Source organism: Callorhinchus milii, unplaced genomic scaffold (assembly GCF_018977255.1).
Source record: "Callorhinchus milii isolate IMCB2004 unplaced genomic scaffold, IMCB_Cmil_1.0 Scaffold17, whole genome shotgun sequence".
In the NCBI taxonomy this organism is placed as follows: domain Eukaryota; kingdom Metazoa; phylum Chordata; class Chondrichthyes; order Chimaeriformes; family Callorhinchidae; genus Callorhinchus; species Callorhinchus milii.
Window position 1 is genome coordinate 7,379,276 of NW_024704758.1, and position 25,853 is coordinate 7,405,128.

Sequence of the window (25,853 nt, forward strand, 5' to 3'; positions counted from 1 at the left end):
TATCATGTCGTTGAGACATCTCAAAGCGTTTCACAGAATATATTGTAAAGTGTGTATTTTGTGGGTGAAACGTGGCAGCCAATTTCTAAATTAAGCTAATTAAAATGCTTTTAATGATGGTAAACAGTAAATATCTCAACCTTTGCTCTCACTGTTTGTGCTGTGGTTTGAACTATAATTCAAATGAACCACTCTACTATCCGCTAAACAGTTAAGTTTCATTTGTATTTATACCATTATAAAGAAATGAAACAGTTACCACATATATTGTTGGGTTCTGGGCAATGAACAGAATAAGACCGACTTATTCTGCTCAATCCACTTTTAATAAAGGACCCAAGAACAGAGGAACCAAAGACACTCAGCAACTCATGCTTTGAAAATGTATTTTAATTAATAAGAAATGTAAAATGCTAGTTCAATTATCACAATACAGCAAACCAATTCAATCACATACCTAAATGTTTGTACTAAAGTAAATAAATCGACAATTGTTCAGTCCATAAACCATATGAATTTTACTTCTTTGATGGAGTCGGTTGGTAAAATTACCAAACAGCAGGCAAAAGTCTTGCATCATTGAAAAGTCTCCTGATTCAGACCCGAAACTTCTTGCTTGGGTTTGTTGAGCACAAAATCAAAGTTGAATCTTCAGTGGTGTACTGCTGAGCTGTGTACTGTACTCGAAAGTTGTTATACGTTGTTATCCTTCTCCTCCCGTTACATTCCACACAATTTCAGCCGTTCTGGAATTTCTGCAGTTTTCCTTCTTCCTGAAATTGCTGGAGTCACTAAAAATTGATGAAACGATGGAACAGTCCAAGTCTGACAGAATTTAACTTTGAAGACAACACATTTGCTTCACCACTTCATATTGTCACATGAAAGTTGGCTCTTGTGTGGACAGCACCTGATATGCTGTGTCCTAGGCTGAACAAAGTATAGTTCAGCCATACATCTTTTATAATTGATTTTCCACAGGCAGGATCTTTAACACACTAATTAAAACGTGAATGTGTTATGGAAAACATCCTCAACAACCTTCAGCTATGATAAACAAGTCATCTTGACATTTTCCTAGCCTACATCATTATTTTTAACTATTAATCAAAATGGTATCTATTCAACATAAGGATTTATAACCATTGATTTAAAATAATTCTTTGACTACATGGGTTAACATACATTCACAATTTCAGTTGTGCTGATGCACTGCTCAGGGCAGAAACATTGAGTTCTGCTGGTGAAGACACTGGTGAAGTTAGATGAGATTCAATCTCTTGAAGACCTTGGTGTACTCCAAGTTGCAGGAAGGAAAAGCACTCTTTTGAAGATCAGTAAAAATGGACACCAAGAAGTAGAATCTTGATATCTGTAGAATATAGATGGCCTTGTGAGAAGTAAAAGCTGAGATGCAGATGTGCAATCTTTGACGGAGTCTAGAAATTCAAAGGCATTTGGAACATTAGGACCAAGCAAGAACTCTGTGAAAACACAGACCAGCTGGATGCTAATCACTGTATTGATTTACACGGGAGGATTCATAGTTTTTGGCTGGACTCTTTGACGAATGAGTGTTGCTCTGAACCTCAGGTGAACAATTATTCTTTCTTGTCACCATTACCGTTTTATGATGAGAGTAATCTGGATTGATTTATTAATCCTGTTCTTTACATTTGTTCTACTTTAATTAAATGAACAACTCTTTTTTGGTCAGCCGGATGTCTGACACATGTGGAGACCCACCATGATATTTAAGAATATATATACCAAGCTGAGAGTTCCGTGCATGAGTTCTATTCATGGAAAGTCCTGTGTTTGGAATCGAATGCTAGGCGAACACATCTTACTTACCTAATTCCGGACAGTATTAGATGCAGGATGGCAAGAGCCAAGGTGAGTTGGAGTACTGCTGGAGGTTAGCCTGCTGAACCTGCATATCTTGCCCTTGGAAGTCTGGCCAGTGTCTGCTTGTCCAGTTAGAACCACCCATCAGGGCTTTGACTTGCAGGATTAACAGGAGCTGAGTGGGAAGAATTCCTACCTTCAGTGCAGTTTGTTCCCGCAAGTTCAACCAGTGAGGTAGACTGGCTGATCCGTCATCATCAGTGCCTGGAGTACTGTGGACCCCTTCTGGGTGAAGAACTAAAAGAGATATAGATGGGATACATTTGAATTGAATGGAGAGGCTACCTGATCTCAGAATCTCATTAATGAACGGAAACTACAAGGCCACCATTCCTCCCCCACAAATATTTTCTTGATGATGCACGTCTAACTGCATCAAGTCCTTCATAAAGGAGTCCTGTAGCTCAGTGGTTAGAGCACTTGCCTTGCAAACGAGACACCTGGGTTCAATTCCAGGCAGGGCGAAACCTTGGACAAGTTTCCTTACTCCACATGCCTAAACAAATCTCTCCAAATCCCTCTAAACCACATCCCTCCAAAACAAAACAATAATAAATTGGTCATTTTTAATCCACGACTTTTTGTGGGACACTGCTGTGCACAATTGGCTGCCGCGTTTCGCCCACAAATATACAGTCAATTCACTTTACAGTCTATTCTGTGAAGCGCTTTGAGACGTCGAGAAGATGTGAAAAAGCGCTATATCAAATGCAAGGATTATTATATATTATTATAAAGTCATAGAAGCATTCAGTACAGAAGAAAACCTGCTCCGACTCTCTGTAAGAGCTATTCATTTAGTCCCATTTCCCTGCCTTTTCCCCCGTACCTTTTTATATTTTTCTGTTTGATATATTTGTCCAATTCCATCTTAAAAGCTTTGAGACATTATCCTACCTGAAAGGCCCTATGTACATGCAAGTTATTGTTGGTTTCTCTCTCTCTCTGTAATATATGGAATTAACTGATCTCTTATTTTCCCACTCCACAGTGGTACAGGTGAGACCTACAACTCAGCAGCACATAATGGAATGCCATCTCACCACACCATCCAGTACTGTAACTAAATAGTAATAATAATCCTATAATTGCACTTGATACAGCACCTTTCACAACAAGGCACTCTCAAAGCACTTCACAGGATTCACCAAAAAATATGGTGACTGTATTTTTATGCATGTGCAGCAGTCAATTTGTCCCCCAAACAGCCATGATGTGAATGATCAATTTTGTCTGGAGAATTGTTGGCCAGGCCACAAAGAGGGACAACCTTCTCTTTTAAAATAGTGTCATGGGATCTTAGTGTCATAGTATCAGGCAGACAGGATCTCTGTTTGACACGTCATCCAAAAGGGCAGCACTCCCATAGCGCTGCTTTGGACTGTGACTTTGTCAGCCTGGACTGTGGAGGCTTCAACCCACAACCTTCTGACACACGAAATGAGCGTGCCAGCAACTGAACCAGGCTGGCACCCTTATATATAGGAACAAGAGTAGGCCATTCAGCCCCTCGAGCCAGTTCCGCCATTCTATTATGAATTACTGGAGGCAGGGAGTCATTTCACTCAGCTCCTGTTAACCTTGCATGCCAAAGCCCTCACGGGTAGGGTGGTCCTAGCTGACTGGACGAGCAGCGGGAAAGCTTGCCGGACAGCAATATTCAATGTCAAGCTACGCACTTTTACCTGGTTAGATTCAAACAGAACCCCAAAGCACACTCTGGTGTCCCCAAGCCTTGAGCTCGTCAACCCGCGCCTAATACTCTCCAGAATTGGGTAAGCCGGATGCCTCCCTCCAGGGAGAGAGAAGGCGCATTCCATTCCAACGATCCCACCTCTGGGACTTCCACGCCCGGGTGGGACGGCCTGGAACTCCCAGCTTGGCTCGGACGCTCCTTGAGCAACGGCGGCGGCGGCGGCTTTCTGCACGCGTCAAGGCTGACCCAAATAAAAGAGAGAGGGAAGCAATTCCGTTCGGATCGAGGCTGATCCGTACCTCGACTCTTAATTGCCGCTCGTTTTCTTATTCCAATATTTTTTAAGGTTTCTCCGAGCGATTTAGGAAAGAGAGTACAGAGATGTGCTGAGCAGCAGCAGCAGCACAGTGACCACCACCCACCCACCCCCCTACCCCACCCCCTCCCCCAGTGCAGTGCTGTGCAGTGCTGTGGTGCAGTGGGTGCTCTGCCCATGTGCCCCTTTGTTAATGAGCCACCACTTCCTGGTGGCACAGGGAGGGGGCGGGGCTGAGGGAGGTAGGGGGCGGGGCTGAGGGGGAGAGGGGGCGGGGCTGATGGTGGGAGGGGCGGAGCCAGGGCCGAGGAGTGGGCGTGTCTTACCCCCGTCCCCCGCCCCCAATGGTCTCAATCTCGCGAGATTTCCCGAGCTCGCTCCTCTCTACGTCATCCGGCAAGATGGTAGGTACCGTGGCGCTGTGTCTCCGAGGCCGAAGCGAACCGCATCCGATGCCATCGGCCGTGAAACGCCCGTTGGATGGTGCCGGTGGCCCGCGGCCTGGCCTGGCCGCCGCCTCCTCTGTCTGCCCGGGCAGTGCCCGCGGGGAGAGGCGGACTGGGCTTCGAAGCGGAGGCCGCCACTCGTCTCTGTTCGGCGGTGAGGGCCTAGTGAATTAAGGCTTTCCGCGGCCTGGGGGTGAATACGCGGCGGCGGCTCCGGGTGGGGGATAGAGCCAGAGAGAGGGGGAGGGAGAGCTGCTGGAGCTGAAGTCCCGGTATCATCAACCCCGAGAGGCCGAAGCGTGTTTGGGGCTTCAATGGGGGACCCCTGTCCGCGGGGCTGAGTCCGACCAGTGCGGCCCTGTCCGGGCCCCCGCTTTGGGGCCTCCTCACTTGGTAGGATCCCGTGTGCCGCCGCAGAGTGATGTCCAGCCTGTAAGTGCACCCCCCCACCCCCCGCCCACCATGTTGTACCTCCAAATGGCGGATATAGCGCTTTTATCGCATCTTCGAAGCGTCTCCAAAGCGCTTCGCAGAATATACTGTGAAGCGAATTGACTGTGCACTTTGTGGGGGAAACTACGGCAGCCAATTGCGCACAAGGCAGCGCCCCCACAGACAGCCGTGATGGAAGTGACCCAATTTTTTTGGAAGGAATTATTACCCCTCCCCGCCTCCTCCTCCTCCGGGAAAAGCGATCCGCTTAATCATCTTAACGACCGGGTTCCCACTTACTGCTGAGAAAACGGAGACGTGTGGCATACGGAAACTTGCCCAACTTTTTGCCCTGCCAGGAATCGAACCCAGGTCTCTCGCTTGCGAGGCGAGGGCTCCAACCGCTGAGCTGCAGGACTCCCCCAATGCAGCTACTTCTTGTCCTGCCTTTTATTGTATTAGATGTAAACTCATTAACCGGTCTGATCTGGATTGAGTTGAAACTTAGGCTGAAGTGGACGCGGTATAATATTCTTTCCCTCTCCCCATTGATCTAATTAATTAACCTGTTGAATGACTTCTGAATATTGAATCTGTATAATTCTGTTCATTTAAGTCAATAGGACTTGTGTTTATGCACTTAATGGGGATTGCAATGACGTGATACAGGGCATGGATAGGTCTTGTGCTCGTATGTTCGTCTTGGCTGACGTGTGAAACTGCTCAATATCCTTTAGTGTCTGTCTTATGACTCTTTGGATGACTACATTCAATACAACTGATTGCTGAATGTTGTGCATGTTTTATCACATTGTTTCTATTAGCCATCCAAACTGAGAAAAACCAGGAAGCTACGAGGACATGTCAGCCACGGCCATGGCCGTATTGGTGAGTAGTAAATTACAGCCTAGTTTCTTCCATTCGTTCTTTCATTGGTTTGAGTTCATGTTCCAAATGCTAAGGGTACCCCATTTTCTGCTGTCCACAGGCAAGCACAGGAAGCATCCTGGTGGTCGGGGTAATGCTGGTGGAATGCACCACCACAGAATCAACTTCGACAAATAGTAGGTGTTGTCCTAAATAACTGATGCTTTGTCTCATGCTATCTGCAATTTGGATGAGCGGGTCGATCAAAAAGCACTGAACACAAGTGATATTTTTGAGAAGGTTCTAGGCACAGAACCACTGATTATTTTGTTTTCTCCTATTGATGGGGGTGGGGGGGACCATTACTGGTAAACCTGTTTGAAGGTTCCTCAAGTTTTATCAGGTCCCGAGACTAGAGTCACATCCTCACACTTGCTGTTGTCCTGGTGTGCTATAGTACTCGAAGAATATCTACTGTTCTTATTCACTGGCTGCAGCTTCTTATAGCCCAGTCAGTCACCAGATTAGTGACATTAATTTTATTTAAAAATTGAATTGACAGTGTACTCTTGAAATAGTTTTTTTTTAAGTACATTTGTGTCCTAATGTACCTTCATAAACCTGACTGCTGCTCTGGCACATAAGGGGCATTTCTTTTCTTTACATGGGTTGATATTTTTATCCATTCCTGTTTGAATATTTAATAATTTAATAGGCTAATCTGTTAATTTAACTGTCCAGTATGAGTTAACTTGTATTGTGGTTTGAGGGGGCATGTACATTATCGGTACTCGAAGACTTCCCCAGTTGGACAGTCAGACAATGGCTTCCAAGTGTGCACACTAGTCTTGACCAGTGATGCACTTTAGCCTTCACCTCAGTGCCAGAATGACATTTGACTGAGGCTATCCAAAGTTGTTCATGGAATCTTGCAGGCAGAAGATGTTAATCTCATTAATGTGGACTGGATTCAGTGCCAGAGGAGAAAGGACTCACGCAACACGGTCCCTTTGATCAACATTTGTCTGCCTTGATAGCTGTATTTGGGATTTTAATCAATAAAATATAACTCATTTCTGGAGTTGAAATGACTTGGGTGTTTGTAGTTCAATCTTGGTTATGTTGGGATGATGTAATTGACCAATTCATGCTCCTGATTCTTACCCAGTGTAGATGGGATCATGTAGATTCTGCCTTTAGCTAAATAAGGCCATTGGCACTTTACTCAGGCTGTGACTCATGAAAATGTTTTTCTTGTTCTGATGAAAGATTTTGATTTTACAGCTATTAATTTCTGAACTTTCTTACTTTTCATCCAGTCATCCAGGTTACTTTGGAAAAGTTGGTATGAGACATTTCCACTTGAAGAAGAATCAGTTGTTTTGTCCTACCATCAATCTGGATAAGCTGTGGACACTGGTCAGTGAACAGACCAGGGTAAACTATGGCAAAAAGCCCGATGGACCAGCTCCCGTCATTAATGTTGTACATGCTGTGAGTGTTCTTTGACTGCTTATTGGCTTAGTTTGTACTCTTGATGAGCACAGTGTAACTTATTTTAATAAGAACTTAACAGCATTTGATTCTTTCTAACACTATCTGGCTATTGTAAAACAAAGTCCATTTGTGTTCAATACCTAATTATAAGGTCCCGAGACTAGAGTCACATCCTGACACATGCTGTTGTCTTGGTGTGCTATAGTTTTCGAAGAGTGTCTACTAGTTTATTCACTGGCTGAAGCTCCTTATAGCTCAGTCGGACACAAGCTTAGTAACATTATCAATGTTGTTGTGAATATCATTTATTTGAAATTTGCCCTTTTGTCCATTTTTTTTCCCTGCTTTGTGGAAGAAATATTTGTTTTAATTAAATTAAAGTTTCCCTAAATTGACATCCACCTAGAATCTCTCCCTTGCTCAAGCAAGAAGTGATTCTTTTGGGCGGCTGTGCTTTTGCAGCATTCTCACACAGTATCTTAAAACATCTTTAAGATGTTTTATTTGTATGCTTGTGGAAAATTAATGACTGTGGTAGGTATGGTTTCCACAACTCTTCTTTCCATTGCTGTACACATATAAGCCTCAGAGATATGGGGAAAGGGCTGGTGAGTGGGATTGAAAGGGTTGCTGTGTATCGCATTTGTTTTTGTTTTTGCTGACCTAAATCGTGACCCATTGCTTGGATCATCTTAAGATGTGTGCAATATCTGAAATACAGGGATTCTGCTTCAGGAAAATCACTGTTCACACTTGAGAAATTCTAGATGGGGGGTGGATTGAGGGGAACTTGTTTCATTACAAATCTTATTTGCTTTTTCACCTTTGTAGGGATACTACAAAGTTCTGGGCAAGGGAAGGCTGCCTAAGCAACCTCTCATTGTCAAGGCCAAGTTCTTCAGCAGGAAAGCAGAAGAGAAAATCAAACAAGTTGGTGGGGCATGTGTATTAATGGCATAAACTCTTTGGACTCTGGGTGCAAGAATAAAACATACCGTCACTTTTCAATGTCTCTTAAGCTTCATTTATCAAACATTGATGGGGGGATCATTCAATCATTCCCTAAGCGTGCCATTACAATAGGTTCAGCTTCATCTCAGTGCTGAACCTGCAATCATCTTTGGTAATGAAATTGTAGGAAATCATTGCTGTAATGTTTGAGACATTTATGACTCCACATCATAAATGGCTCTGTTCACAGCCTAGCCTCCAGGTGGTGCTGTATATCTTGAGGAAAAGCTTGTTTAGAAAACTTAAATCCTGTAAATAATACCTTATTACAACTTGAAACAAAGAATTCTGCTATTTTTGATTATATTCCTAAAAGATGTAAAACCATTACCCAATGTGTTTTATTTTTTTTCAAAAGAAGCAGTACATAAAAAATGTGTTGAGCCTTGCCCAATGATGCTGTGAGTGGCAGAGTTTAAAGGCTCTGCACAGCCCTTTGCTACTCTTCAGTTACAGCAGTGCATAACATACATGAAGGAGTTTGTGACTTATTCATCACCCTCTTCCATGACAGCCTATGTAGTTTGAAGCCCCTCCCTCCCCCTAAAAAAGTACCACATATTTTCAGTGTAAATTTATCACATTTGTTTGTATGCAGAAAGAAAAATGAACAATACAATCAGAACTTTAGCTATAGGAAGAGTAGAATTGATACTTCATTATTTTCTATACAGTGCAGGATTGGGCTATTTCAGTCAGACGGGCCACATTCGTTCTCTGATCACATCGCCAACCACTCGGATTCTTTGTGAATGGCACCTTTTCACATCAGTGTGGCTTTTCTCTTTACACACACAATAAGTCCTCTGCACATGTCTCGTTGTACCATTCATACTCCTGTTAAGTGTCTCGGGCATGAAAAGAACTTGTTGCAATCTGTTTGCAGATATTCAGCGGAATGACTTCTAAATCGGGTCAATAAAATACCCATAGGGATATATTTACAATATACAATCCGATATGCACTGAAGATGACCCAAGTTTTAAGTGTACTTGTTGCAGATTCGGATTCTTCTCTGATACCATTATATTCAGTCTTTAGGTGAAGAGCAGGAAGAAACCACAGTATTGATCCACTGCCTGAAATGTCAAGGATTTACAAAGTTCTTGTGTGAGGTTCAGCCGTTTTTCTCACCACAAAACCCCGCAAGACAGTCTGAACACAACTAACTCTTCTTGTGAAGGAATTTCATTTTATTTCCTACAAGAGAAATTAAAAATTCCAGATTAGTTCAATTACAGAAGTTTCACCACTGGAGGCATTCAGAGCATTAAATCATTTGGCTGTGCTAACTACTTAGATGGAATGAAATACTAGCCCCAATGAAATACGTGTAAAAATATTATTCCGTAACAACATCCCTTTAGTGCCTCACTGGGGTTTCCTGGTCTGACGTGTGGACATGTTTTTGTTGGAAAATGGACAATGTAATTGTTTATAAACTAATAGTTTGTTCCCACCCTTCTTGTCATCCACTACATATATACTAGTCATGAGGTCAGATGACTGTTCTCAGGGCTCATATAAAGATGGTTTAGAGTGTCTCTTTATTTTTCCCCTCTGCCTTTGGAGGTCTGCCTCATCTCCATCCTACCCAAGACGTCAGCAGAGACTCGTCATAGGCATGAAGGCTGCTACACATTTAGAAGGTGCAGCCTGTCGAAAGCCGTCCCATCTGTTCGCAAACAATGCACGTGTATAATTGAAATTGTTCAGCTTTAACCCAAACTTATATGGAAACAATACAGAAGACAGCAAAGTACAGTACAGCTTGAAAGGAATCTAGGCAATCCGGCTGTTTACAGTATCACTGCAATGGCATCTTACCTTCCTCTCTCTGATAGCCAAGTTAAGAGGATCTCTTGACAAATTTGTGGGTAAAAATGCACTCACCAAGACCCTTAAGGAATTTGTTGACTCCGCTCTGTTCTGTGTCCGGCAGCTCCTCCAAGTACTGCTCAACCCTCTGCTCAAACAGCCCTAAGGAGAAGCAGAAACCTGGTGAGAAACGTAAGTTGCAGCTCTGCTCTGAACTTCAATCCCAGTGGCTAACTTTAGAAAACTTCCGCTTCCAAAGGAACTGGGAAGAGATTTAAAGAGATTTAAAAAGCTTGTGAATCATTACTTGGAATAGGCGTCTGTTTTTGTAGTAAAAGTAGGAGGAGCTCAACAGGGCAACAACAACTTACATTTAAATAGTGCTCTATATAGGGTAATTATCTCAGCAAAAAAGCAGTGAGTGAGTGCACAGGGGCAAATCTTTTTCTTTCTGGTCAATATTTCTTCCAGGTCAATATTTCTTCCATTTCTTTGTAATTCAGGTGTTTCAAATGTTAAAGGGATTTTTGATAGCGTAGATACAGAGAACCTATTTCCTTTAGTGGGGTGAATCCAGAACCAGGAGGTATAAACTTAAAATTAGAGCTAGGCCATTTAGGAGTGAAACCAGGAAGAACTTTTTCACACAAAGGGTAGTGGAAATCTGGAACTCTCTCCCCCAACAAGCTGTGGATGCTGGATCAACTGAAATTTTCAAGACTCAGGTCGAAATGGTTTCGTTAGGTAAGGGTACCAAGGGATATAGAGTAAAGGTGGCTGAGGTACAGATCAGCCATAATCTAATAGAATGAAGGTATAGGCTCGAGGGGCTGAATGGCCTACTCCTGTTCCTATGTTCCTTGTAGGTGTTTGAATCGTTTTACATTTCAAAGGGTTACAGCTTCCTTCACCTGTGAGCCATGACTAACGGATGGCAGGTTATTTGACCACAAGGTGGCATCATGGTTGAGCCCAATACAACCATGAGAAGCAATGGGAGCTGGTTTAAAGTTCCAGTGAATAGCGCTCAAGTGTATTGTGAGAGAATCATAGAAGGGTACAACACAGAAATGGCCCATCGAGTATGTTTTTCTCCACATGACATGAGCCACTCAATCTGATCCACTCTCCTTACTCGCTCCCCACAATGTTTTTGATGGCAGAAGTCTGACGCTGAAGGCCATACATACAATGACTGTTTTAGCTGTACCTTTTGCCCTGCACTTTCGCAATTCCCTGTCTTGTATGAACCCAGCAAACATCTGCGACTCCATGAAGACCTCGAGGAAGCGCCTGATGCTCTTGGAAGCCACTGACTTGCGGAAAGCTTCCCTTTGGAATATCCGCTCGCTCCTCTCGTTCTGGGTCAGGAACAGGGAATAGTGGCCAATGGTTTCCACAAAGAAGCGAATGAAAGCTTCAGAGACCAGGTTATTCAGTGTGTTGGTCTCTGCAACAGAATCAACAGAAAATTCAAGAAACCATTCAGGAAAACCTGCACACAGTTTGTGGTATTTGTAAAAAAAACAAATTATCATTTTTACATAGATCTTAAGGACATAATTGGATTTCTAAGATTTCTAAACAAATTACGCTTCTCTCCATTTATTATTCTGAGTAATCTGAATTTATTTTAATGATGGAAACCCTCTGCCTTGCTTAAAGTAAAACAAGTGTCACCAAAATAACTTGAACTTTGGGCAATTCTAGATTACAATGGACAGAAATTAACGTTGGTGAAAGTAATTGGCATGTACCATTTTGTATCTCTTTAAAATAATTATTGTAAATGGATAGCATCCAAAGAACACAAACTGTCTCCATTCCATTAGCACACTTTTGACAGTATAATTTGTGGGGCAAAACACGGCAGCCAATTGCGCACAGCAGTTTCGTGTATTGAGTGAGCAAAATCAGTTTAAGTCCCCAGCTCAGCTCTGAAAGCATTCCAGTCCATCTCCTGCTTGCCTAGGAGCGTCTCTGGTTATCAAGAGACCCTGGGACATTGTGGGGCTGACCTCTGCCACCCGTTGTCCCAAAAGCATTCCCGCATCTCGTTGATAATAATTTTAAGTCATTCATTTAAAAATTCCTTCTCTTCTCCAAAGCCGTTTTACAGTATATTCTATGAAGTGTTTTGAGACATGATAAGGCGCTCTATAAATTGCAAGGATAGTAACTGGATGGGTGTCACACTGACCCTCTGATCTGAAATAATCCGAGGTGAAATTCCAGTGGGTTGACAGAAATTCTAAAAGGATTAAGGAATCTCAGTGATTCCTATATTGTACAGTACTGTTTTTCTGTGACAAACTCATTGGGCTATTATTCCCCTCACCCTGAATAGTTGGATTTTGTTCCAATGTGGAGTCCCCACTCAATGTCCTAACCTGTGATTTATACCAGCTCCTTTTCGCATCCAAAGAAAGTCAAGTTTTCGTTCATGTGTTTGTGAACAGAAGTGTTTGAATAAGTTCCTCACCATCATCGGACTCACTATCTGAATCCTGATTCGCCAACTCGTTCTTTTGCTCAAGAGCCTGTTCCAGAGCTGCCTGTAATTTCCGTGGCAACAGGGAGTCCTCATCGTCCATCTAAACAACCACAAGATAAATATAATACACGTTCCAAACACTTCCCCTCCGCACACTCAGCAAACAACTTGCGTACGACCGTCTTGTGTTCCCTTAAAGAGGCCGTGTCCTCATGAAAAGGGACAGAACTTCTTTCTATCCAGATCCATGAGGTGATAATCCAAACTGTTCAGGCTATTTTGGGAAGGGGGAAGGAGGCTACAATTGGCCTCAGTGCTCCCAGGGTTAGAGGGAGGGAAATCAGCCAGATTGCTGCTCTTGATTGCTATCCAGAGCCCTTGTTGGATGGTGTGTGTGTGTGTCTATGTGTGTGTGTGGATGTCAGATGAGACTGGGTCGAGTGCATACACCACCACCAAGGGAAGGCCAACCTACCAGCGCTCACTGCCAACATTCGCGCATGAATAAAGTCTACGTCGGCCGAATACCAGACAGCGAATGGTGTCCGTGGAATAGAAATCCGTTAGACATAAAAAGAGTTAAGCCCTTTTCAGGAGGAGAAAAATTTGTTCCAAAAATATTAAGAAAGGTCAAACGTCTTGTCAATATTTACCCGCTTGCATTCGGAGTGATGTACACTGTACACGCGCAGCCGCCTCCGTGTTGAGGATCTTACCTGCCTCAGGAAACGATCGGCTCCAAGATCGACCATCAGTGCCTGACAGGAGAGAATTGCACTGTCAAACCGCCAGTCGTTTCTGTACGACTCCCATACGGGGTTAAATACCTAAGTATTATATGCCTCAACTTTCTGCCAAGACCAGAGGCAGATTGATTGCTGCTTCTCGACTTGGAATTCAGAATAAATGAGCCGTTAATTGTTCAGTGTCACAAGAGCTCATGCGGGAGGAGCTATGTTAAATGAGGGCAGGGGGCAGCACTGGAGCTTTTTTCCCAAAAATTTCAAGCTGCAGAAATGTACTTAGTGTTCAGTATAAACACTGTGCCCTGTTAACCATTGTGCTCCATTATTCCATCTAATGGGTTCTCACTGAGCACTGCAGCAGGCCTATCGTTCAATTGGTGTTTCAATCAATCACGCGAGCTATGATCTGAATGTTTTTCACTGGTCTATTTGACTTTGACGCCTAAACAATACCATACCGATTTAAATTTGTAACAATATTTAAAAGGTGTTGGCTAAATAATTTAAGAGGAAGGATATACAACAAGAACAATTTACATTTATACAAGCGCTATTCACTTTGGCAGGATGTCTCATTGAGTTCCATGCAGATGAATATAATAGAGCACAAGGAAAGAACAGGGTTTCGAGTAGAAGATTGGGTAGAGGAGCCTGCACTGGGATAGGCTCAATGAGACAAACTGCACTGTTGGTACATGACTGTAAAGTAAGCTGAGTTGAGGATGCCATTATTTTGTATATGTAGAGTTACGGAGGGATGGAGAGTCTGCCTTTTTATTATGGGAAAGTCTCTCTTACCTCTTCCACAGGAAGCTCTTTGAGTTTGGGCAGCGAGCTGGAGAGCAGGCCCACGAGAAAAGGCGTGGGGCAGCAGACAATGTCGATCATGGAGGCAGGCAGCACTGGAATGAAGGTGTGCTGCCAGGAGAAGGGGTACAGCAATGCCACCACAGCATGGGCGCAGCTAGACAAAGTGCTGTGTGGGCAAACACACGACAACGGTAACAGTTAATCCCACTGTTGAGTACAGATCCCGAGGATCTCACTTGGATCTTGACATGACATCTAATGCAGCCAGATAACCATTCCATCCAAAGCATTCTTTATCAATAGGCAATACAGCCTCAAGAGGCAATACTCCTCCACCTTCCACTTGACTGGAAGACTTGACCAGGCTCAGTGCCCAGGCAAACATGAATGTCCAGTAACTGAACGTCACCAGGCCATCAGCGGGAAAGGAAAATTAATCAGAAGAACTTCCCCTAGAATCTCTCCTTTGGTCAAAATGGCTTTGGTGTTGGAATAACCTTTTGTGCACAGAGCACACAGTAAGGTGCCAACGCACTAAAGCAAAGTAAAATCCAGAAGTCAACAATGCCCAAAAGAAATGGTACAAACTGTATATACTTTCCAAGATAATTTCAATTGTAAAAACTCTTAAGGAAAACAAACCAAAGCATTTTAATGAGTGCTCCTGAAATAACAAATACTCGCACGGAGGTCTGGCTGGCTGTAGGATTGGGAATCTGAAAGTGTTTTACTCCAATCATGGAGGATGTGTCTGAGAGCCTCATTTTACTTGTCACCAATGATCAGGCAGCATAATGAGAGGATCAAATCCTTCGAGAACCTTTGTTTTTAAGAATTAAATTCGCAGCCAAAATAATCACATGCTTGTAATTATGATGAAAGTAGACCCTAACCGCTGAAATTAAATTCTTTTCAAATGAGAGAATTAAGGAACCTTCAGAGTACTTTCAACTTAAGGTCACAGTAGTTAGGACTCAGCACTGTAACCCTGGACAGAATTAGGCTTGATTTACCCACACACCTAAATCCGTATCCCCTCTGCACATCCAGCAGGTGGTAGCATTCACTGGTCCCACAACAGCGGTTCTGTGGTCAGCAGTGGTTTGTGCAACTTTTCAATCTTGTAATTATTGCGATTTCTTGGTGAATTACAGAACCTTACAGCACTCACTTAACACTTTAACAGGAAGTAACCCTGAAATGCGAATGCCAACCTCCTTTTTCAAGGTTTACTTTGGAGCTTCTACAAATGGTGATTAAAAAGTGATCAGGTCTATTTTATACAGGGAATATATTATTATTGAGGGAACCGTGAATGGTATGAAAGATATGAAGTATCAAACCTATATTACAGCTTTGTAAAAGGGGAGTAATGTGTTAGAAAGCAATGTTTCTGTTGATGATGGAAATTTCTTAAATCTAACTGGATGCTACTGATCTGATGTCAGTGCTGTCAAAAGAAGCTGAGCACTAGGTACAGGTTCTGCCATAGACCACGTTGTGATAAAAGCTCGGCCCATAAGGAGAGGTCCTGCCCCTTTCAACCTGTTGCAGAACATCACTGACAGTTGCCTTGCACATTCCTTGCAGATCGCATGTTCAGTCCCATTGGTCCATCATAAGAACATGGGAAAGACTATTGTTGGCCATCTGGAAGGTCCCTAAGTTAAATAAAGAGAAAATAATAACTAAATACAGTAATCCTACACTACTCCATCTCTCATGCCCCTCAATTTAACTTGTTGCCAAGTACTGTAGCTATCTAATTCCCTCTTGAATTTGTTGACACAGGGTTTCCACCAACTCCCTAGAAAGTCAATTCCACATATTCACTGTTCTCTGTGCAAAAGAAGGACATTTCAAGTGTCTGTTCACCTTCATCTTCTGAACAAATCCATACCCCCCTTGTTCTAGATTTGATAAATATATTATTAGGGTTCTGTTTATCTACCTTTAAGTTCTTGAATACTTAATAATAAATAAATAATCCTTGCAGTTAATATAACACCTTATCATGTCGTTAAGACATCTCAAAGCACTTCACAAAATATATTGTAAAGTGAATTGACTGTATTTTGTGCGTGAAACGTGTCAGCCAATTGCACACAGCAGTGTCCCATAAACAGTCATGGTTTGAGTGACTTCAATAGAATATTTGTTGAGCCTTCTCTTCCTTTAGCTGAACATTCCCAGCTACCACAGTCTCTCCTCATAACTCAGATGGCTATTAATCCAATTGCTCACCGATCTGGTTGCCCTCTGTTATATCCCCACCAATTTTAAGAGGTCCTTAATGTCTAGAAGCCATGCAAGAGCCTACACATTGTCCATGTTACTTAGCACTGTGCAGTCAGACCAAATTCTTGTTGGTGATGATCCAATACACAGTATTTGATACTATGCAATCAATTGACAACAAAGCTGTGGTTTACCACAAGCAAAGAGGATGCCATTGATCAAACAGTGGGACACCACATTCTACAGTTTTGTGTGTTAGAATGTTAGAACTGTCCAAAATCTCAACCCAGGAAACATGACTAAATCAAATCTTAAATGCTGTACTTTGTCTTTGAAATTTCCATTCTAGTCAGTTGGGTCAGTTGGGTAATCTTGTAGACGTCAAATATTTTTCATCATATCCAAGGGAGAGAAACTAAATGCTGGCTGGGTGACAAGCTTTAATTTATACTCAAGTTTTTATTAAAAATTAAATATGAAGTTGTAATAGGCGGGATTGCACAGTCATTGACCTCACTACCAGGCCTTGTTTCATGGACTGATAATTTGTCTTACACAACAATTTACCCCACAGCAGGGCTTCTGCAGGGATTTAGAATGAGGATCCTAGATGGATGAGTCTCCGATGATCAGTAAAATTATTGACCCTGATTTCTGAGTGCATCTTATTCTCTGCTGGCTGGTATATTTACTTATCTCGCTGCTGTGAGATTAGGAAGTCAAATTCACATAAAATCACATCCCCATGGTGGATAAATAATAATTGCAAAATCACCCCTTAGGTTTTCAAATTATAGTCCTAGGAAAACTCTCATTTATTCACTGTGGGAACGTATATGAGCAATTTCTTATTAAACATAGACCCTCATTATAATTTCAAAGCTTAGCGTAATATACACAGATCCTGACTATCAATTTTCTCTCATTACAAAGCTCATGTTATTACCAAAATTATTACACACAGACTTCCACTATAAAAGCTCTCACTGCAAAGCTTGTATTAGTAAAGCATAGATCCCCACGATAAACTTTCATTGCAAAGTTCTTATTATAAGGGATCATAAAAATCTGCTCAGAAGGTGAACAAATTTAGTGGATTTATTTTCTGCAACGATTGTGTGATTTACTGCTAATCTATAATTCCCTCCACACACACAGACGCACACACACATACACATTCTCATCACTAGCACTCATTATCTTTTCAATTACATGCCAGAACAAAGAGGCATTCATTCAGACAACGACTCTTTTTTTATTAATATCCAGTTTCCTTTCATTTGCCCTTTAAGCTTGGCGAATATATTTGCTTATTTAATTTTAACATTGTTAACAGCCCGCAGAACATAAAATGAAATTTCTCTCATCGTGTAGCTTCGAGCTCAGCCCTGGTTCCCAAGGCTTGGAGCAATCCTGGCTGTGTTTTGCTACACTTTCACAGGGAGTGATAGCCGATTGCCAGACGGGTTGAACTTCATTTAATTAAAGAAGATTACAGCATCCAACTTGCAGGGTTATGGGGTAAGAATGGGAGAGTGGGACTAGTTGGATAGCTCTTTCAAAGAGACGGCATGGGAACAATGGATGAGATGGCCTCCTTCTGTGCTGTAAGATTATATAATTCTATGAATATGTGGGCTTCTGTTGACCTTGGCAATAGCATGCTCTTCCCCCAGTTTTATACAGAAGACCTCCTCAAAACACTAATGACATGAACCCCTAATAAGGACCTTTTAAATCCCTACACATTGACGAACTATAAGATGAGACAATATCCACACCATTGCACATTCGTCAGCACTCACTCTTTCAAGAAGTGGAGAAGTCATCTACAATCGGGCACAGGTTAAGTAAGATAGGAGTGTAAGAACTAGAAGGATTAAAACAGTAAAGATAGATGGAATGTGGGGGAGCAGGTGGCATTGCGAGCTGGTAAACAGTCCCTTCATCTCTGCATTTAAATGTTGCCAAACTGATGTAAAGGTCCCACAGTTTAATTTCAGTTCTCAATAAGAGAGGGTTTGCAGCATGAAACAGCCTGAATTAACCTCATTCAGAAAGAACACAGGTTGGCAAACATTCCAGTCTTGCACCTTCAACAATGTTCAAAAATATTCTAAAGGGGAATCTCCATAAGCAGCAGCTATCGCCAAAGGTGATATGGGTAACACTGACCAGAATTTAAGTTCACAGACAAGTTCACAGCAGTTAGGGGAGGTTTTCTGAGGTTGGACAGAGGTTTGCACAGCAGTTAGGGAAGGTTTTCTAATCCATTGTTCAGTTAAGTGGCTAAGCTGTTGGCCAAGTGTGATGCTTGTTATGTGATTGTGTGAAGCTGGCACTGAAATAATATTCATCACCTTGTTGAGCACAATAATGAATTTAAAACAATGAGGAATGCTGTGGAAAGGGGAGATTCCATTTGAGCAGTTCACTGCTTACGTAATAGGAGACTTCATGCTTAAAGGCATTCTGAGTACACCACAGATCTTGTCTAGAACCTGTCTGATTCTGCAACCTGAACAGAAACATTGGTTTCACTGTTCTATCACTATCTCTGAACTAGGGCTCCCAAAGTGTGTGATTTCCATACTCTCATGTTGGATTAGAGACTAGATTAACTTGTTTTTTAATAAAACTCCTATGTGAAGGTCAAAGGCACATGGAGCTGGGATCACCAGGGTTAAACCAAGCAGCAAGGAATCCTATTAGGATATACACGTGGTGCACAAACCTTGTGAAACGCACAGATCCTGGAAAACATGTTGCAATGAGAATAAAACGTAATAATTCACCAATATTACTGCAAGTCTGTACTTCTCCCACATCCTCCAAACCCAATTGATTCATATAGTACCAGAGTTCAAATGCATTTCTACATGTTGATGCAAGTAGCTTTTGAACTGATCCGTTCAGCAGTTTGAGAGCCAAGCATAGCATCAGGAGATATGGATAGAATTCCAAAGACTCCATAAACATCCAAATCAATTTCATGGGGTTTTGGAGATTTGCCAGTGGCTTTGTAGGACTGATCTTCTCAACCTGACCCAATGTATTCTCACTTGGAGTGGCAAGGTTTCCATTGTATAGGCTTTTCAATGCCTGATCTCAGTTAAACTGATTTCGCCACCACACTGACCGGAACTGACTCACCTTCTCTCTCTCTAAGTGCCATGATGATGTTATTCACTCCCGCACACCACTAAGGGCCATTGTTTTTGATATTTTCTCCACCACATCCACGATGTCCAATTATCTCATCTCCAGCCAACACGGGACACAAGTGATGGGTTTTTAGGTCTCACACAATGCAGCAACATAGACACCTTCCAGCTATAGAAACCGTACTTTATAGAGGTCTTCCTGAAACAAGGCTCGAATTGGGAAGACCATTTTGATAATCAATGAATCATTCTGCTGTCTAACAAGCTGATCTCCAATGCTTTGAACGATCACCAAACCAAACCGTAATATTAATTATTTAATGAGTAAAGTATGGAGGCTATTTCTGGTATTGTTTCTGCTTCTGGACTTTATGATCATTAACTGCCTGGGACCTATACCTGAGCTTACAGTTTGAGCCCAATAGCACACAAGGGGAATAGAACTCAGCACAAATCTGCCCAGCTTGTATTTTAGGAGGTGAGGGGAAGAGGTCAAAATGGGATAATTTTAATTCAACAATTTCTATTTCCGCCATGTAGTCTTAGAAAGATTTACGTTCTGTTTCTGCCCGAACCTTTTTATTTTCCCCTGCTCCTTATTTTTAATCCTGTGTCTTCTCAGACAACTAAGTGTCAGAGAGGTAACTCAAGCTACAGCTAACAATGTGTATCACAAAGTCAGCTGTTTGCCTGCTTGCACTCTCTCAGTGCTGTTTGTATAAAAGGGTGCGTCTGTTTCTGGTTTGCTTTGTATATGAATATTGTGATTATAGTTTGGGTGGGGGTGGGGGAAAGAGGAGGGGGGGAAAGAAGGGGGAAGAGGAGGACGGGCGAAAGAGGAGAGGGGGAGGAAGACGAGGGGGAGAAAAAGGGGGAATGAACAACAGACGAGAGTTCTGCTTAAACCCAGCCTTTCCAGATAAGAAGGGTAAACAGACTATTTTCAGAAACAATGACAAATACTTGGTATCGTGAGCTAATTTGTATTTCAATAGGAGACAGGATGGTTGAAAACACCTTTGTGAGTTTGATTTGCAGGACTGAGATTGTACTAACTGTAATTACATAGGAGGGATATTATTTCCCTGAGACATTCAGTGAGATCCCTAGAAGATCTGATCGCAGAAATGTGAGCCATGTCAAAACAACAACAACAACAACAACAACAAGATTCCATTTATAGAGCGCCTTTCACGTCAGGAGGACGTCCCAAGGCGCTGCACAGTTGGGTCATGACCCGAGCAGGGGGGAAATGGTCAGGGTGAGGGAGGGAGGAGGGGAGGGGGGAAATGGTCAGGGTGAGGGAGGGAAGGGAGGGAGCGAGGAGGAGGAAGAGAGTCGAGAGGGGAGCTGAAGGCACGGTCAAAGAGAAAGGTTTTGAGACCGGCCTTGAAGGAGGAAAGGGAGGAAGCAAGGCGAAGGCACTGGGGGATGGAGTTCCAGAGCCGAACAAGTAAACTTACCATCACATTTACCAGTATAATTCACTTTACAGTATATTATGTGAAGTGCTTTGAAACGTTTCAAAAACTTGATAAGGTGCTATATCAATTGGAAGGATTATCATATATTATTATTACGGAAAGTGAAATTAAAATTTAATTTTAATTGAATTGTCTTCATTTGGGAGTTCTTTTCTCCTCAGTTATTAAAATAGAAACTGGTTTGGAAATTCACTATCATATCAATTCCTCCTTCTGGTATTTAGCTTTCTGACCCCTTTAATTAATGAGAGAAAGACTGGACAGGTTGCATTTTTTCCTCTCTGGAGCAGAGTTGAGGCAGGAAAGTGTGTGTATGCAACGAGGGGCAGGTGGTAAAAAGGAAAAAAAAGATCAAATATTACCCCAAAATTTCTGTTCTAAGGTAAAATGGTTCCTTAATGAGTTCCAGATGGCTCCATCCTGTATAATTACTGAACTCGGGATTAAATGAAGTTTTAGGACAAATTTATTAACAAGTTTGACACGACTGAAGGAGCCTCGACATAGACTGGTTGGTTGTTTACTTGGTTGGATGGGTGGTGTGTGGGGGCAGGAGAGTGGGGACAGAATGCTTTAAAAGGAATCACAGCTTTTTTCTCAATGTTGTGTTCCATACAAAGTGAAGCACATATTCATTTGAAAATAAAGAGACTTCCCACAAGCTTGACTCCGAATCTCTTCTGGGGCAGGATTCGCTGTTAATGTCCACTTGCCTATTCACCAAGCTTCTCTGTGAGTCAGATTTGAGTGAGTGTGTTTGGTGATTTCAAACGGTACTATTGTTTTTCCTCTTGCCTTTTTATTGATACATATCCCTAGCATGCTTTTCTGTGTTTAAGAAGACGAGGAGGGGAAGAGGAGGCTTTGCTCTGTTCTTGATCAGTTTTTTGGGTTCTTGATCACGGTTTCACATTGAGGTTGAATGGGTGTGTGAAGTCCGTGATGGGCCAGGTTTTACTGGGCAATGAAGGGAGCCAACTTAATGACCTGCAGAGCATATTCTCATTCCGTGCTTTCTTATAAACAGGATTAAAGATTTACTGGCAGCGCCTCATTACCTTGCATGTGCACTGTAGCATCTTGCCCTCATAAACCGTTTTTAATTTCCTCTTTGGACTAACAGCAGTTATTTGGGGCTATGTCTGCGAAATATCTTGCATTCTTTTCATATCATTTTAAAACTGTTTGTCCTTCTCTTGATAAGAGCAGAAGAACAAAGACACAGAAAATGATGCTGGGTGTTCCAAAGTTATTGCAGTAAATACATGACAAAGACATAACGAGCAGAATCACTGCAGGTCTACAGCACTGTGCTTTTAGCAATTTCCTCTCCGTCACTGAATCTTTGTACATATGTGTGTGTGTTTTTCCCCAAAAAATATTTTGTTGATGTGCAAACTCTGAGTAAAGATATTGTTTTACACACAGGGGCGAGAATGCTGACACAGGTCCCTACTTGGCAGAGAAAGCTGGGTTAAAGCTGGGGTATTCTTCCTTGTGGTTAAAAGGGACAAGCAGGGAGCGAGCTGCAGAGGCAATGAATATGGATAATATAATAATAATCCTTGCATTTGGTACAGCACCATGTCATGTCAGAAGGACATCTCAAAGTTCTTCACAGATGGTGTGACTGGGAAACCCGGCAGCACAATTGCACACAGCAGTGACCCACAGAGAGTTCCCCAGTGCCTAGTCAATGTAAGTAAACACTGGGCACTGCCTGTTACCTCAGTTTGTCTGCGATGAATATCACTCGTCGCTCAAGCAGGAGAGAAGCAAAGATCCTGATGACCTGCCGGACGCTGAGGCAACTGAAGAGACAATCAAAGTCCACGTGCTCCAACCGAGAATCCATGGGACGTCGCAGCTCAATAACCTGCAGCAACAACAACAACAACTTGCATTTATATAGCGCCCTTCACGAGGGGTAACGTCCTGGCAGTGATAACGGGGGTGGATTGCTAAGTCAGATATGGTTCCATGTTGTCGCTACAGGACATGGGAAGGGCTTATACAGTATTCAACGATCATTATTATTCACCCCACGTATTATTCACCCCACCAGTGGCACAACATGAATCCTGTTGCAATGAGATCTTCACGGGTCAAATTGGAACAGTTTTCGTCCTTTCCCTGATGTCTGTTGGCAATGTTAATGGTGCGCGGACATTGGGATATAAGCTTTGATTCAACAGTGACAGATCTGGTGATGTCAAAGTCAATAATCTGCTGCAGAAAAGACACTATTTGGTGAATGTGACACAGGAGTTGAAGACTTATGGAAACTTTTGATTTGTTCCACGCTTATCTCTTAATTCCCCTGGTTTTGCTCAGCACAATCGACAGATAGTTTTTAAAAGTTTATATTTTAAACTTTTAAAAAAATATACATTTGTAAGGAATAATTGAAACAGTGAGTTTAAGACAATGATTTGAAGTCATGGTTTTGCTGACTTAAAGTCACGGTTTAAGTTTCTTGTACTTTACTTTTTGTGGTTTGTGATCTCAGTGGAACAGCTTGGATGGATTAGGACTTTGAAAGGCACTGCCAGACATCCATTATCCTGTGCAGCTCCAATTAAATGTGTGTTGTTTGCAGCTCCACAAATGTATACTTTGTTTATTTCATGCATGTAATTTAGTTTTGCACAGTGCTCAATGCTCGTCTTCTGGAGATGGTTTAGTACAGTAATTCTAATCATTTTAATGGCATTTTCAAATGCATACTTGCAGACAAGGCTGAAGAGTCATGAATCTTACAAACTAGTCCGTAGGAATGAACAGGACTGTTTTTTATTTCAGATTCCTAGCATTTGCAGTGTTTGGCTTTATTTTTAGAACCTACTCTCTGGCTCTTAAACCTTCAGTCAGTCAATCTGAAGTCACTGCTCACCTCATTTCCAGCTCCTGGAAGAAAGGTCTTGACTCGTATTGTCCTTCCTGGGGCAGGGAAGGGAGACTCCATGAGACTCCTCATAAATGGATAGACCAGGGCAGCAGAGATTCCACGTCTTCTCTCCACCTCATCCAGAATCTAGTCAGGCAGAATGTCAAGTATTATCAAGAATCCAGTTAAATTTTCCCCACAGTTGCTCCTTGCTCTTTGACCACTAAAAGTTATGTATGAGGCATCGTATGTCACAATCAATTCCCATTAGTAATACATTTGTCTTTCAATTATCTTAATTTAGGCACTGGTGGACCTTAATTATATGTCACCTTTGTTCTGGGTACCATAGGAGAGAGAATTAAGTGAGGAGGGGAAGAGAGAGAGAAAGTGAGAGAGAGAGAGAGAGAGAGAGAGAGAAATTATCTGAAGGCTAGTGGTGAGAGAATCATCCATCGGAGGAGGATGTTCACAAGATCACCAGGTTAGTTTGGTGAAGAAGCTCACGGCTCCTAGTAACTCTACCGATGAACGGAGAACCACCCCCACTGCATCTGGTTCCATTTTCATTTCATTGTGGGATTTCGAATCTTCTGTCATGGTCTAGTGGCAGGCTCGCTAGAAATACTCTCCAGATGTGCTGTCCACCGTGCAAATATTTGATACCATCTCACTCAAACCATTTGAATTATGTCATGTGCTGGGATTCATCAAGTACCGTTATAGAATTTAAAGCTTAGATATCAAGTCAATCTAATACCAGTGTTTTTTCGGTCCATTTTCTAGCTGTTTCTGGTGTGCATTAAATTCAACAATGTTAAACCCCCTCAGAGTCCTGAACCCTTGTGAAAAAGAAAAAGAAGAAAATCCATGGGAAGTTTTTTTTAACGTGGATTCTCCTATGGGGAAATCCCGTGGAACTTCATATAATGATGGAAAGTCCATTTGTAAAAGGATACATTGCGTTGGTTGTGTTCTGCTAAGTCTTCTAGACCCACAGAAGTGTCCCTGTTTGATAATATCATCAATCAGGAACATTTGCAACCAATGTGGTTAAACTATGCTCTGATCATGTATTTGACTGGCCCTACCCCACCCCCTTCCCAGCAAAGAAGTTCTTGGATCACGGATATTGGCAATTAAAATAGTGGTATCTCAAGTGTCATTTTGTGGAGGCTTTCATGCAATGTGCTTGGGGACAATATTTCAGCTGGGCAACAAGGAAAGGGTTAAATGCACACTTCTTTCTGCCAACATGGCTTAAGTATATTTTTAAAAGCTCTTTGCAAAGCTACAGTTCGTCTTACTAGAGAAACCTGAGCCAAACAGCCTGCTGAGCCATCCAGGAGTTAGGACCAGCTAATGTGCAATAGGCCTGAAACTCGTCCTTGTAATCTCAACTCTTTCAGATATTCCTTTGCCCACGCAACAAGGTCAACTCGCTGTCTTTTTGACATTTCCGGAACTGTACAGGACAAGTCCAAAAATTAAACAAATATTTTATCAGCCCCCTGCTTGCCCCCTACTCCCTGTTTTAACTTCCGCTTATGTCCTTTCATCATAACTTTTGCTGTGTTTGGCTCTCTATATCCCCTAGTCTGGACCACTTAGCCCACCAGCCCTATAGCATAAGCTACTTCTATATTTTTTTAGGTGAAAGGCTCTGGTGTTGTGTCTCCACAACTTTAAGTGCTGTTCTCTCAGAGAGCGGAGACTGGCTTGCAACGGAGTATGGAGAATGTGGCTGCTTACCATTTTGCCATTGTATCAATTGCGAAATGCTAAATGAGTGAAAAAATGACAGTGATCGCTACAAAATAGCAATGCTTTTTTAACGGGTATAAATTAGTAAAAATGATTTATTTTACTTTTTTATTATTTTTAGCTTTTGGTGTGTCATAATAAAACTCTTGCCTTTGATAGAGGTCCTTTCACATCGGGCAGACGTCTCAAAGGGATTCACAGGATTTACTCTGTACATATTGGCAAAGCTGAACAAAAAAATGTATTGCATTCTTTTCTGTTTCAAAATGCTTAT

At 42.2% G+C, this 25,853-nt stretch overlaps 2 protein-coding genes, 1 long non-coding RNA gene and 2 other non-coding genes across 6 annotated transcripts in view; 3 read left to right on the forward strand and 2 right to left on the reverse strand.

Annotated features, from left to right (window-relative positions):
• Nucleotides 1–417: 417 nt before the first annotated feature.
• Nucleotides 418–3,659, reverse strand: LOC103174922. Its single transcript, XR_487410.2, has 3 exons — nt 3,594–3,659; nt 2,045–2,145; nt 418–1,439 (listed from the first exon to the last, which is right to left on the reverse strand). It is a non-coding gene; the product is annotated as an uncharacterized LOC103174922 (long non-coding RNA).
• Nucleotides 3,660–4,300: 641 nt separating this feature from the next.
• rpl27a (ribosomal protein L27a) lies at nt 4,301–8,167 on the forward strand. The gene is given in 5 exon segments (NM_001292134.1): nt 4,301–4,324; nt 5,623–5,686; nt 5,787–5,862; nt 6,985–7,159; nt 7,994–8,167. Coding segments are annotated over 5 exon segments (447 nt in total). The 5' UTR covers nt 4,301–4,321; the 3' UTR covers nt 8,123–8,167.
• Nucleotides 6,071–6,201, forward strand: LOC121850350. The gene has a single exon (XR_006085563.1). It is a non-coding gene; the product is annotated as a small nucleolar RNA SNORA3/SNORA45 family (small nucleolar RNA).
• LOC121850351 lies at nt 7,316–7,445 on the forward strand. Its single transcript, XR_006085564.1, has one exon. It is a non-coding gene; the product is annotated as a small nucleolar RNA SNORA3/SNORA45 family (small nucleolar RNA).
• A 333-nt stretch (nt 8,168–8,500) lies between the features above and the next one.
• Nucleotides 8,501–25,853, reverse strand: part of dennd2b (DENN domain containing 2B) — a 46,182-nt gene continuing 28,829 nt past the window's right edge. Inside the window, exons 11-18 of one of the 2 annotated variants that reach the window (XM_007887556.2) lie at nt 23,822–23,962; nt 22,656–22,804; nt 14,031–14,208; nt 13,203–13,244; nt 12,475–12,586; nt 11,203–11,442; nt 10,068–10,154; nt 8,501–9,374 (exon numbers count right to left, since the gene is read on the reverse strand). In XM_007887556.2, coding sequence (XP_007885747.2) covers nt 9,340–9,374; nt 10,068–10,154; nt 11,203–11,442; nt 12,475–12,586; nt 13,203–13,244; nt 14,031–14,208; nt 22,656–22,804; nt 23,822–23,962 — 984 coding nt within the window. In that variant the 3' untranslated portion in view covers nt 8,501–9,339. Of the gene's footprint in view, nt 9,375–10,067; nt 10,155–11,202; nt 11,443–12,474; nt 12,587–13,139; nt 13,245–14,030; nt 14,209–22,655; nt 22,805–23,821; nt 23,963–25,853 lie in introns of both variants that reach the window. The other variant, XM_007887554.2, reaches the window with a different exon arrangement.